At 41.1% G+C, this 13,856-nt stretch overlaps 1 protein-coding gene across 16 annotated transcripts in view; it reads right to left on the bottom strand.

Annotated features, from left to right (window-relative positions):
- Window positions 1-13,856, bottom strand: part of CADPS2 (calcium dependent secretion activator 2) — a 543,402-nt gene that overhangs the window by 42,744 nt on the left and 486,802 nt on the right. For all 16 annotated transcript variants that reach the window (XM_058724453.1, XM_058724449.1, XM_058724458.1 and 13 more), the window contains one exon: window positions 8,835-8,909. In XM_058724453.1, coding sequence (XP_058580436.1) covers window positions 8,835-8,909 — 75 coding nt within the window. The remainder of the gene's footprint in view (window positions 1-8,834; window positions 8,910-13,856) is intronic.

Here is a 13,856-nt window from a genome sequence, read left to right as displayed (position 1 = left end):
TGACACTCAGGGAAGCCTACTGGCGGATGGTTTTAGGGCAAAAGGTTCCCCACTGCAGCATCTGGCAGCCTGTGTGCCTCACCATCTCTGGTGAGAACCAAGCCTGGGTTGTAACCGTGTAAATTCTACATAAGGACCGGTTGGCTGTTGCATGCATTTCCCAACATTCTTTGCCTCCATTTTAACAATAGCGGACAGTGTCTCCTTGAGTTCCTCTCTACCCCAAATAGTCCTTGGGGAGGCATAATACAGTGGGGACTTTTATGTGCTTACATGGCAGTGAACAGCATCTGCACCACCGGGATCAACCAGCCCAGCCATACAGTTCCTACAGGAAGGCTGTCTTTGTGAGATTTCTATGAGACATATGTGGTAGAAGAGCTGCCTTAGAAATCAAACTCCATTAAAATCAGGATTGACTAATAATGATATATTTTCCGTCTGGCTGTTAATTGCACAAAACAGCAAGATTCCAAAGAAATCCAGTTAAATGCTGGGTTTAGTTGCTGTGTCTTTAACTGCTTCCTGTGAACTTTCTCAGTACAGCTCAGGGAGTATATAAACACTTAGGGGTTTGCCTTGTGCTCTCTGTTCTCCTGAGGGTGTCAGGTTGGAATGAAACACTGTAATCTCTTTGTTTCCCTGCTCTTTATTGTAGATGCCATTTACTGGGTTTGTTTGAATAATATTTAACACCTAAAGTCTGTCTGGGTAATTACCAACTTTGCCTCACTAGCACACTCTCAAGGAAATTAAAGATGAAAAGCACTTTGAAATAACTAGTAGAATGAAACATGAAGTGTGCCACAAGGCATGTTGGTTTCAATTTCCTGTTGAATTTTAACAGGGTATAAGATTCATTTTCCCATGTGTATGGAAAGTAGACCACAAATTCTAAAAAGTTATTGGAAGGATTCCAGCTATAGATTGGTGGGTTCAAAATACAGTTCTCGTTTTTTCAGCTATATTTCGTGAAATAAATAAAGGATATTCACATCATCTGCCCTGCAAATTGTAACATCTTCCACAGAGAAGAGATTCATCCAAGTAAGACTCATCGTGAAAAACTAAGTTCTTTCCTTTTCTTTTGGTGGTGGGGACGGGGGCGAGGGTTAGTGGTGCTGGAGATATCTATTAGCAGATGTTTTATATTTATTTGGTAAGATCAGGACTAGCCAGTCTTGTTAAACATCCCCAGGGAACCAGAATACCACAGAGTGGTTTCTTCCCCGACTCAGAATGTTAATGTTATGATACAATGCAATTGTCCCTCCCTCAGTCACTTTTCTCCAACTGTGGATCCATTTCTCTGAACATTTGTTCCAGTGGACTTCCAAAGGGTCTTTCCAGATTTTCCACATCTGTGTCAAGGATGGACAGTATTCGAGTGATCGCTTTGGCAGCATGTATACTAAAATTGGGATGACACAGAAAGACACAGCATGATATCCCTGAGCAAGGAGATCTAGTATTTGACGGCAAGTATTTATTTGTAACATACCTCATTCCACAAAATATCTAAGACAATTTCCAAAATGGCACACTCAGCACACACTTCTCTCCTTTACCCTTGCCCCACAAATAGAGTGACCCATCACATTTTGTATTTCCTCTCTCCTGATGGCTCCTAAGAAACCTTTCAGGCATATACTTGTTTTTGAACAGGTGTCTTCTGAATATATAGCCTTGATCTGAATGAGTAAATTTAATCAAATTAATCTTAGGTTGAGTTGGTGAGATACTTTAATTACAGAATCTAGGTAGTCAGGTTTGATGTATCCTCTGCTCATCTTATTATTAAGAGAAATTCAGGCAAAACATTCTAGGTTGTCAGAAAGAACAAGGGTGTGTACATATATATTTACACCGACACATTTATAGCTATATGAACTCAGTGAGGCAGTGTATCTTCTTTCCTATATCCCGTTTTGCAATAATTGAGGATTTAGGAAGTTGAATAGATTACTCTGCTCTTTTACTTCATACCCAGAATTTACTGAGCTCTGTTACCAGAGTGCATTATGGGAGTGGTCATTTTCTCATTCTTTGCTCTGTTAACCATTTCCCCCAAGCACTTCCTTCTCTCATCTCTCACAGGTTTTCTTCAGCATCCTCATATTACACACAATAAATTCCATTCTCCTCTACCTGCCCATGCCCGTCCCACAGCATGTATGCCTGTCAAAGAAGGGACACAGGCTGGTCAGTACAACCCAGACATAGAGGGCACACCAGAAGCCTGGGAGGTGAAGCACCCATTCTTTTCCTCTCTGCTCTTGCTGAATTCTGTGCAGTGTTGTGGAAAGGTGACGGGCCTAGGGACCATGAGGATCAAGTCCTGGCTCCACAGCTACCTACCATGTGAACCTGGGCCTCTGTTTCCTCACCTGTGAACAAGGGGACTGGAGTCTGGGGCAAGCCCTGGTGATCAGGCTTGCCTTGGGAGATGGAGCCCCGTAAGTGGAGATGTAGGCCTCCTCTCCCTCTTCAATCAGAGCACCTTTGCTCTGATCAGTGTTGTACTTTAGGGGGCTACCCAGCATACACTTGAGAACATTAAATGTGTCTTACAACATTATAAAAATGTTTGAAAATCCCAGGCTAGAGGGTCTCAGGGTTCCAACTGTAGCACTGTGTGTCCTACGTGACCCTACCACCTGGGGAGAAAAGATGCGGGCCCCCAGAGGCTTCTAATTTTTTTTTTCAACGTTTTTTATTTATTTTTGGGACAGAGAGAGACAGAGCATGAACAGGGGAGGGGCAGAGAGAGGGAGACACAGAATCGGAAACAGGCTCCAGGCTCCGAGCCATCAGCCCAGAGCCTGACGCGGGGCTCGAACTCACGGACCGTGAGATCGTGACCTGGCTGAAGTCGGACGCTTAACCGACTGCGCCACCCAGGCGCCCCACCCAGAGGCTTCTATAAAGAACTCTATATAAGGATTTTGTTTTAGACTGACAAAAGGCTATAGATAATATATATTTTTTGATCTAATACTCATGCTTTTTTGATGAGGAAATTAAGTTGTGTAGAAAGACCCAGATGGTAACATGAAGAAACAGGAGCAGAGTTCAGATCTTCTGACTATCCCACAATTAAGGCAACTTAATTAATATAGGGTGGCAATATATACAACATTTTTTGTTTCCTCTCCTTGGCAAGATTCAATGTTCCTGTCACTTTTTTTTCCCCTCACTAAAAACGATCTAAGTCCCTTTTTGGGTAGAAGCAACTTTATTTATTTTTTTCCCCCTTTAAGGTTGACTTTCATTTCTCCATAGGGTCTCCAGTTATGCAAAATCTGCCTAAGAATAGTAGCCACTGACACAGAATCATTTCCAATGGTTGAAATCTTATAACCACATTTGGTTCCATACGCCTTCTCTGAATTCCAGACCCAACTATTATGTGAATGTCTCCTTGATCTCTCGTCCTTCAGATCTCTCAAAGGCAGCTCAGTCTCAACATGTCCAATACTGACATCGTGGTCTTTCTCTCAAAATCCATTCCTCTTTCAGGCACCCTGCATTAGTCGATGGCCTCAACATCCATCCTGTGCTTCAAACCCTAAACCTAGGAACCATCCTTAGGGTTGGTTTTCCTTTCCCCGATACTAACCCTGGATCTGCTATAACAGAATGCTCTGGACTGGGTGACTTATAAACAATGAACAATTTTTGCTCAGTTCTGGAGACTGAGATGTCCACAAACAAGGTGGAGGTATACTTGGTGCCTGGTAAAAATCCACTTCCTGGTTCAAAGATGATGTCTTTGGCTGTGTTTTTGTGTGGCAGAAGGGGCTACGGAACTCTGTGGGGTGTTTTGTTTTTTTTCTTTTTTCTCTTTTTAAAATAAGGGCACTAATCCTGTTCATGAGACCTCTATCCTCATGACCTAATTACCTCCCAAAGGCCCCACCTCCTAATACCATCATCTTAGAGATTATTAAGTTTCAACATATGAATTTGGGTGGGGGGACACAAACATTCAGCCTACAGCACTCCTTAAGTGTCTTCGAATTAGCCCACCAGAGACCAAACATAACAGTCTCCATCCTACCCTCTCTGTAACCTATTTGCTACAGGTAATTCAATGAATCTACCTATAATGCAAATATGATTAACTCCTTACCCCTACTCGCTGCCTCCCCAACCCTTTGGTGGCTTCCCACTGTTCTTGGATGAAGACATTAGGATCCTCAGGTCTGAAGTTGGGCTTTTCATTATGATTCCACTCTGCCTCTTGGGCACAGAGTTGGGAATCATTAGTATATAAGGTCAGAAGTGTGAAAGTCAAAGAAATTTGTGAAGTGAGTTCAAAAGAAGACTGAGATGGAAACCCAATAATACCAGCATTTAGGTGCTAGGTGGAGAAAGGACACAGAGAGGGAACACCAAGTTTTTTTTTCTAGGTATGTAAAATGTGCGTGCAATTGGGACATGTACTGATGAGTGCTACACGTGACTGAGAGTCCTAGCTCATTCTCAAGTCATTTGTGAAGATGTGTAGTATATGTAGAAAAGGATATGGAGTGACTGAAGAGAGGAGGTAAAAAGGGAGGATTCTAATTTATCCAAATGTAGCAAATAGATTTATCAATATGCACAGAATAATTAAAACATGGGAGGAAACATTTGGAATACAACACAAGGAATTCATTATTCTATTCATCTACTTTATGTTGAGTTAATTAACATGCTAGGATAAAGTAAAAATGTTTAGGACATGACACTCTTGAAATTTGACAGGGTAAAAGATAGTTAATTTAGAAGTAACATATTTTAAGTTTTAGGGTATTTTTGCTTTTCACTGATTTCCTGATCTGGAATCTGTAGGTACAATGGATTAGGAATCTGAAACTCAGAAGTTTGATTCGGGACTCTCACTTATTACATGTGTGGTCAATTCACTAAACTACTTTGAGGATTATGTTTCTATCTGTGAAATAGACTACCCATCCCATAGGTGTTTCACAGTAGGTATTTCATAAATGCCTCTTTTTTAAATGTTTACTTGTTTTTGAGAGAGAGAGTAAATGGGGGAGAGGTGGAGAGAGGAGGACAGAAGATCCAAAGCGGGCTCTGTGCTGACAGCAGGGAGCCTGATGTGAGGCTTAAACTCACGAACCATGCTCATGCTGAATAAAGACACTCCTTGGTGATAAAAAAAAAAAAGGGGGGGGGCACCTGGGTGGCTCAGTCGGTTAAGCGTCTGACTTCGGCCCAGGTCATGATCTCACAGTTCGTGGGTTCAAGCCCCGCATTGGGCTCTGTGCTGACAGCATAGAGCCTGGAGCCTGCTTCAGATTCTGTGTCTCCCTCTCTCTCTGCCCCTCCCCAGCTCATGCTTGCACTCTGTTTCTGTCAAAAATAAATAAAGTTAAAAAAAAATAAAAACAAAAACAAAAAACCATGGTCACAAACCATGACCTGAGCTGAGGTCAGACACAGTTTTTAAAATTTTTTTTTTACGTTTATTTTTGAGACAGAGACAGCGCATGAACGGGGGAGGATCAGAGAGAGGGAGACACAGAATCTGAAGCAGGCTCCAGGGTCCAAGCTGTCAGCACAGAGCCTGACGCGGGGCTCGAATTCATGGCTGCGAGATCATAACCTGAGCCAAAGTCGGATGCTTAACCGACTGAGCCACCCAGGTGCCCCTGAAGTCAGATACTTGTTAAGGGACTGAGCCACCCAGGCATCCCCATAAATACCTCCTTTTAAAATATCATTTCTTCAGAGAAAACAAATGTGAACACACCATCTTAGAAGCTGTTTTGTTTTTAAACACTATACTGAAGTTTAAAGATCTTTCACAGGATAGCCTGGATAGCGATTCATCAGAGCAGTGGTTTTCAAAGTCTGGCTCACTGAACCTCTATATCAAAATTACCACGGTGACTGGTTACACACATACATTCCTGCTCCTCTTCCCAAGCTTCTGACTCAGAATTGTTGGAAAGCAGGGCATGGAATCTACATTTTAACAAGATCTCAGGTAATTTTTTTTTGGCACGCTAACATTTAAGAACTGTATTGAAGATTATCTTTGTTTAATGAAAGAAAAAACCCACCATTTATTGTCATCTCCTGTGGGAGCTTAAGACGGCTGGTTCAATCTGTCAAGCCAGTTTATTTTATAATTCTCAACCAAAGAATTGAAGATTATTAATAAGTACTGTTAGATTATAGGAGAAAAGATCCATAGAAAAAAACCTAGACCTGATATTAAACAATCAGTTTTTTACTTTGCCAGAAAAGCATGCAGAGCCCTGCCTACCTTCTCTGTCACCCTCCCCCACCACTGACCCCACCAACAGACTAGTCTCTTTTTCTACCCTCCCCCTACCGCCCCCCCAAAAGAAAACTAGTGTCTTTTCCTACCCTCCCCCCACCACTCCCACCAATAGAAAACCCAAACTAGTCTCTTTTCCTTGCTGCCTATTTAACCCTTTACCAACTGCTTGCTATCACACAATTTATGTTTTTTTAAAGATAGATTTATTTATTTATTTATTTATTTATTTATTTATTTATTTTGTGTGGAGGGGGGGCAGAATCTCAAGCAGGTTCCGCGCTGTCAGCACAGAGCCCACGTGGGGCTCGAACTCACTAAACCGTGAGATCGTCATCTGAATGGAAATCAAGAGTCAGATCCTCAACCAACTGAGCCACCCAGGCACCCAACGCAATTTAATGACTTCCATTATGCCCCCTTCTCACAAAAGACAACTTCCACAGGAGAACTGTGAAGATGAGGCCATACCAGCCGAGTAAAATTTCCCTGGATGAGTCACAGACAATGAAGGTGCAACGTCAAGCACGTTTCACTTCAGTGGGCTGTCCGTGCAGGGCTGCACGCGGCTGAGGGGAGCACGTAGGCTTCTGGGAGAAGGGAAACCTCCCTGTCCTTCCCCTGGAGCTCTGTTCTCCAGGGGTTCACCTCTCCCACCACCTGCTGGATGGCTTCCCTGTTAACCTTTTCCCTTACTTATTGTTGGGGAGCGTGTGTTGTATGTGGAGGTATAGAGAATTCTTGTGGTAGAAGAAGTCAGGAGACCAAGAACAAACTGGAGGGGTGGTGCTATTCTAAAGTCATCTTTGTGGCTACTTTCCATCTTAAGACTTGCTACCAAAGAATTTGGAAAATACAAAAAAAAACCCAAACAAACAAAACAAAACCTGAAGAAGACTCCTCTCCCCATATCAAGTATAATCTCACCATTCAGAGAAGCTCTGTCAACATTTTGTCAACATCTTTTCTCTATGTGATGAGAATTCGTATCATACTTTATATTTCTAAAATACTAAGCTTTCATTTTCACTTAACACTATATTATGAAACCTTTCCTTTATCACTAATAGTCTCTGAAAACATAGTTTCTTAATATAGATGTCCCATAATTTACTTCACCTTCCCTTACTGTTAGAGATTAAAGTTGTTTCCAATTTTTCATTAAATGTAATGTGACCATATCAATGTATATACATTTTGTGCATCTCTCTTCACAGAAAAAAGTGCAAAAATAATTATTAGGTGAAAGGGTATTAAAGTACTCCATACAGTTCCAAACTATCTCTACAAAGGTTGTAACAATTTATACTCCCATAGACAGGAAATATGAGTGTCCCAGCTCATCTTTTCTAAAACCAAGTGTTAGCTTAAAAATGAGTTAGAAAAAATAGTATATTTTTCTTCATTCTTTTAGGTTTATTTTCATTCATTCATTCATTCATTCATTCATTCATTCATTCAGAGAGCAAGAGAGGGAGGAACAGAGAGAGAAGGAGAGAGAATCCCAAGCAGGCTCCACACTGTCAGTGCAGAACCTGATGCAGGGCTTGAACTCACAAATAGTGAGATAATGACCTGAGCTGAAGTCAAGAGTCGGATGCTTAACTGACTGAGCTACCCAGGCACCCGAGTTTTCCTTCATTTTTTTAAGTTATTAATGAGGTTTAACAATTTTAATGCTTATTGGGCATCACTCTATTTTCTAAGTAACATGTTCTTGGTTTATTAAGTTAGGGGTGTTTTTTCCTTTGCTCTTTGTACATTCTTCCAATTGTTCTATGAAGTCTGATTTGAGGTGCTTTGATAGAGCCTTGCAAGAGCAAGGGCTACATCTGCTCATGTGAATGTGCCCCTGGACCATGTCCATTCTGGCTCCTTACCCTCTTGAGTTCCATTTTCTGTGTCTTCCCCTGGCAGACCCAGATCTCAAGTGTCACTCGTGGAAGTCTGTTACACCTCAGTGGGGTTTTAATTCATCTAATCATTTGATGGAATACTCATTTATGTTTCATCTCCACTTACACAATTAAAGGCCAGAGCCTTTGTCAAAGGTGTTTGGAGCCTCACTGGAAATCGTGGGAGCCTTTCCGGGAGTGGAGAACATCAGAGTCCAGGCAGCCAGCTTTCTCTGTCTGCCTGGGACCAGTCTAGAGCCTCAGCACTGTCGTCACAACAAACAGGCTACATTCAAGGACTGGTGACGACTCAAATCAGCCAAACAGATAAGATAGATCGTAAGAGAACATGAATGTGAAATAATAGGTCTTACTGGAAGACACGGTTATTTTTTAAAGGGCAACAATTGCAAGAAAAGCCAAAAGGAATTGTAAACAAACAAACAAAAACATCAAAAGTTGTTGACAAAGAGTGTTCAAATTTGGTTCAGAACTCTTCTTAAAATCTGATCGGTTCTTGCATCTATTTTTAGAACTACTATTTCTCACTTAGGTATTTGAAACACAAGACAGACATTTCTACAACCTCTCAGCAAAATATATCTTTGACTTTGATTTAAAAAGGTGAGTAAATAATACATTACCTTTGAAACTAGCAGTGAAATGATTTCTTTTACACTGTTGTCAATCAACTCATCTATCTTCGAATGGTATTGTTGCTGGATGTTAAAAGACAAAGATGCGTTAGTTGATGTGGACACGAAACTTTTGTCATTAAGTCAGAAATGCTTTAAAGCTACTGGTTAGGACATATCGGATTTACTTAAAATGATCATTTTGAACACGAGAAGAACAAAACCTTGAAAACGATCCACCCAATCAACACTTTTTACACTGTGGTTTGAAAATTTTCCCATGTGCACTGTTGAGTTAAGCAGCTAATGGGGTTATTATATAGATGAATTGAGTTCTTATTCTTATTCAGGCAGAGGAATGTGAAGGGTACTTTTTGTCTTCTTCTCTATAATGAAGGTGGCCGTGTATTTTTCTAAAGGGTTGGCTTAGCTGAAGAAGCAAAAAGACTAGAAAAAGATTTAATTAATACAGCATTTCGTGTCTGACAACTCTCATTCATAAGTTATTTTAAATGTGCTCTAGAAATAAAATGAGCTCCCAATTGTTCCCCCTCAAAGGACCGTTTTTGTCAGTGCAGGGAGTAGCAGTTTATACAATTCTTACAATATGCTCAAGCAAGGGCAAAATTAAAATTTCATCAACAAAGGTGAATAGATGGTAACAAATTAATAGGCCATAAAAGGTATAATGGAACAGCACTCACTCCCCATAGTTTTATCGCTGTTTCCTCATAGAAAGACGCCTTTAAGTAAATATAAAAAAGATGTATTTAAAATAAACCTGAAAGCCTCTTTTTTCTTTTTCTTTCTTTTCTTTTCTTTTTTTTTTTTTTGCTTTCTTTAGAGAATACTAGAGAGTTGCATTCTTAAATTAGCAGGAGCTTCGGCTTCTGCAGTGTGCGAAGGCACATTCATTTAAACACTAATTCTTCCTTTAGAAGCATTTATCTGACAGCCGATTGTCCCCAATAGCCACTTCACAGAAAATGTGACTTGTAAAGACTAACCCTATCTTGATGGTTCAAGGCTTCTTGGAACAGCTAACATAATGCATAGAGTAAAAGTACTCAGGTCAGTATAAACATTAGACCAACTTAACAGCTGCTGGTTGAATGGTTTCCTAAGATGTAAGTTTTTGAAAGCTATTTTTTTCTTCCGAAAACATGTCTCAAAGTTTCCACACACAACAAAACATCAACTTAGTTCTGCTTTGGAATACATAGGAATGATTCTCCCCCAGTGGCTCTGCCAGTTACAAGTGGTTATCTACCAGCATAAATAATAAAGGAAGCATAATTTTGGAGCCCGTGAATTTTCTTTTCTGCACGTGTAAGTGGGTGTGTTGACAACTGGTCTAAAATTAACCACACACATATGAATATGGAGCTTTCCAGACATGTATTTCACCTAATGCAGGGAAATATTATGTGTCTGTCTGACTGAAAGCCGTACAGATTCCCCAACTTGTGCTCCCCAGAGACGACTGGAACACAAACACAGAGGGTAGATTTCTATTATAGTAGTGTTGATTCTTTTACTTTTAGAACATCTTGAAGAGAAGGAAAAGGAAAGGGGAGAAAATAAAGAAAAACAAAGTAGAAGAGAAAGAGCTTCAAGAATCTGGCTGGTAGTTGAGATGGCTGGGAAGCCCCCTACAGACACAGGTACAAAAAGGGTCCCCCAGCTCCGCATGAAGCTGGACAGCTGACCTGGTGTGAGGAGCTTATGCAAATGAGCCCTGCCCTGGCTCTCCCTCCCTGCTACTCTCTTTTCATATCCTTCTGTCTCCAAATTTGTATCTGTGCAGCAGGAGGAAGTGAAATACCAGACTGAGGTTCCTCTTTGGGGTAGAGTCCGAAAGGGATACAGGAGATGGGCTTTAAGCTTCTCACCTCCTTCTTCCCTGGAAAGTGCTACAGAACATGTAGGGATCAAGGTGCCCAGACCTCTGAGCAGTTCCAAATTGTCAAATATATACTTGATATGTTTATGTTTGTCACACATTTCATTATTCATTTATTTATTTATTTTTAAATTTTTAAAAAATTATTTTTATTCATTTTTGAGACAGAGAGAGACAGAGCATGAGCACGGGAGGGGCAGAGAGAGAGGGAGACACAGAATCTGAAGCAGGACCCAGGCTTCCAGCTGTCAGCACAGAGCCTGACATGGGGGTCGAACTCACAGACTGTGAGATCATGACCTGAGCTGAAGTCGGACGCTTAACCAACTGAGCCACCCTGACGCCCCCACATTTCACTTTTTAAAAATGATTTTATTTTTAAGTGATCTCTATACCCAACCGGGGACTCGAACTTACAACACCCAGACGAAGAGCTGCATGTTCTACCAACTGGACCAGCCAGGTGCCTCTGTCATATATTTCACCCAAACAATTTTTTAGGGGCACCTGGGTGGTTCAGTTGGTTAAGCATTCGACTTCAACTCAGGTCATGATCTCAGAGTCCATGGGTTGGGCTGCATGCTGACAGCTCAGAGCCTGGAGCCTGCTTTAGATTCTGTCTCCCTCTCTGTCTGCCCTTCTCCGACTCATGCTCTGTCTCCCTCTCTCTCTGAAAAATGAATAAACCTTAAAAAAATTTTTAAAAAGTTTAAATATTTATTTCTTTTGAGAGAGAGAGAGAGAGAGAAAGTATGAGCAGAGGAGGGGCAGAGAGAGAGAGAGGGGGAGAGAGAGAATCCCAAGCAGGCTTTGTGCTGGGCCCAGAGTGCAGAGCCCAATGCAGAGCTCTATCCCACCAGTGGGAGATCGTGACGAGCTGAAATCAAGAGTTGGATGCTTAAGAGACTGAGCCACTCAGGAGCCCCATATATTACATTTTTTTTTTTAACTCAGAAGTAATCAGATGCCATCAGAAAGCTATTGGATATAAAACTGTAGAGTTTCTACATGTTAAACTTTTAGACTGGATCGATTTGGGCACATCTTAAAATCAAGAGATGAGCCACTAAGGAAGTTCCTTACACCCTTTTTATCAAAAGGCAGGGAAAGCCATGGACCCTAGGAGCCATCAAATTCTCCTATTAAACACACCTTTAAATTGCTATTTTCTTTGACATCTTATCTAGCCAAGAGCAGTGAGAGAAGGAGGGAGTGAGGGAGGAGGAGAAGGCGAAAGAGAAACAAAAAATTAAAAAGGAAGAAAAGTATATTAAATGTACTACCCAAGGGGCAAACCCAAATAGCATCAGGTCTGTTAGGTCTTTATAACACGAGATTTTGCTACTGTAAACTTATCTCATTAGCTTGAACTTTCACTAATATTAAAACTTCCAGAATCTGCTCTAGTTGCACAATTGGTAGAGGTGGTCTGCATGAACTAGGCAGGTAGCCTCAGAATTCACATTTTACATATACATTCTGCAAAGAGAATAACCCACGTATGCCACATAGAGATAGAAGGTTAGCTGGAAAGAGTTATTCATCAGGGACTCCAGACAGCTTCCAGAGACAAACACAAACATACCAAGAGATCACAGATAAGAACAGAATTTATTTGCATAGACATTTACATTACCCAACCTAAAACTGGTAGATAGTTCATTTACATTAACCGACTGAATTAAAAAAAAATGGTCTTAAGTTTATTTGAGAGAGAGGGATAGAAAGAGAGAGAGAGATGTGTGCATGTGCATACGCACATGCGAGTGGGGAAGGGCTGTAGAGAGAGGGAGAGAGAGAATCCCAGTGCAGAGCCCTTACACGGAGCTCAATCCCAAGAAGTGTGAGATCATGGCCTGAGCTGACATCAAGAGTCAAGTGCTTAACCCACTGGGCCACCCAGGCACCCCAACAGACCGAATTTTTGATAAAAATCTGCAAATTTTTGGTCTGCAACAATAAAAACCTATAACATTTCTATCAGAATATTTCAGGTTGGATCGCTAATCCTAACATACCGGGGTTCTGGCAAATTACAGCTCACTTCTTAGAATAATTCTCCCTACGTCTGCCCTGAAAAATGAAGTGTATGTGCCCTGCTTCTCCAGCAGATGACTCTGACTTTAGATTAAAATTAACCTTTACAGAATTCTTACTTCATGGAGCCCAGGGAATTCAGAGATCAGGCAAGGGTCTGAAATCCTGGTCTCCCTACACTTAGGTAAATATCATCATTTCACCTGACTGTTGTTAAGGTAAGCACACAAGAAATGAAGACTAATCAAATGCCAGTACGATCAGCATTCTTAAAAGATTTTGTCCTTCTCTTGGGAAGAATTTGAAAGGTATTGGATTGTTCGTTCTGGAAATGGAAACATTTTACTGTAGCTGAGAACAAATCCTGCACAAGTAGCCTCCATTAATGTGCTTTCATCCTCAATGGATGGGCCATCCGACACAGCGGCACTGAGGACTAAGACCCGGGCAGTTTATGGAGAGTGAAGATTTCTAAACACTGGTGGTTTTGTGATCTCAACATCTGTCCCTCAGGAACTGGCCTCAGACTGCTGACTCATTATGCATAGCTGTCACATGAGTGGATCATTCGCTCACTAATGACTCCATTAAACACCATTCTGGGCTGCGGTTGAGCACGTTTGCATCATCATGTGCCACGTGAGAAAACAGAATCATCACTTAGGAGCACAGAAGGCACTGCCTTGTGGGAAAGGAGCTGAGAAGGTCTTATCTCAGCAGCGGCATATAACAAATTTACTGGGGACTTTGGCGAGGCAATTCCCTAAAAGTTAGAAAAATCTTTCTACTAGGTTTACCTATGTGTAAGTATATATTTCACAAGGTTCCAGATTGTGCAATAATTGAGTTTTTAATTTGTTGCTTACTACAGAATGGGGTCCACTGGTTCGCCTATACAGGTAATGTATTTGCTAATTTGCAACAATTCCAAAACTTATCTCAAGCACAGAGAGGGAAAAGCCTGTGCAGTTATGTGGGTCTGTTTACTGGTGATTAAAAGCAAAGTATAAAATCCTTCTTCTGCACTGAAATCCTTGTTTACCACTTTTCATAGTTGCTAATGGGTTTTACACCTGCACATTTTGAACTAT

This window comes from Neofelis nebulosa, chromosome 4 (assembly GCF_028018385.1).
Source record: "Neofelis nebulosa isolate mNeoNeb1 chromosome 4, mNeoNeb1.pri, whole genome shotgun sequence".
In the NCBI taxonomy this organism is placed as follows: domain Eukaryota; kingdom Metazoa; phylum Chordata; class Mammalia; order Carnivora; family Felidae; genus Neofelis; species Neofelis nebulosa.
Note: the sequence above shows the minus strand (reverse complement) of the source record. Positions and strands in the feature narration are given on the sequence as shown.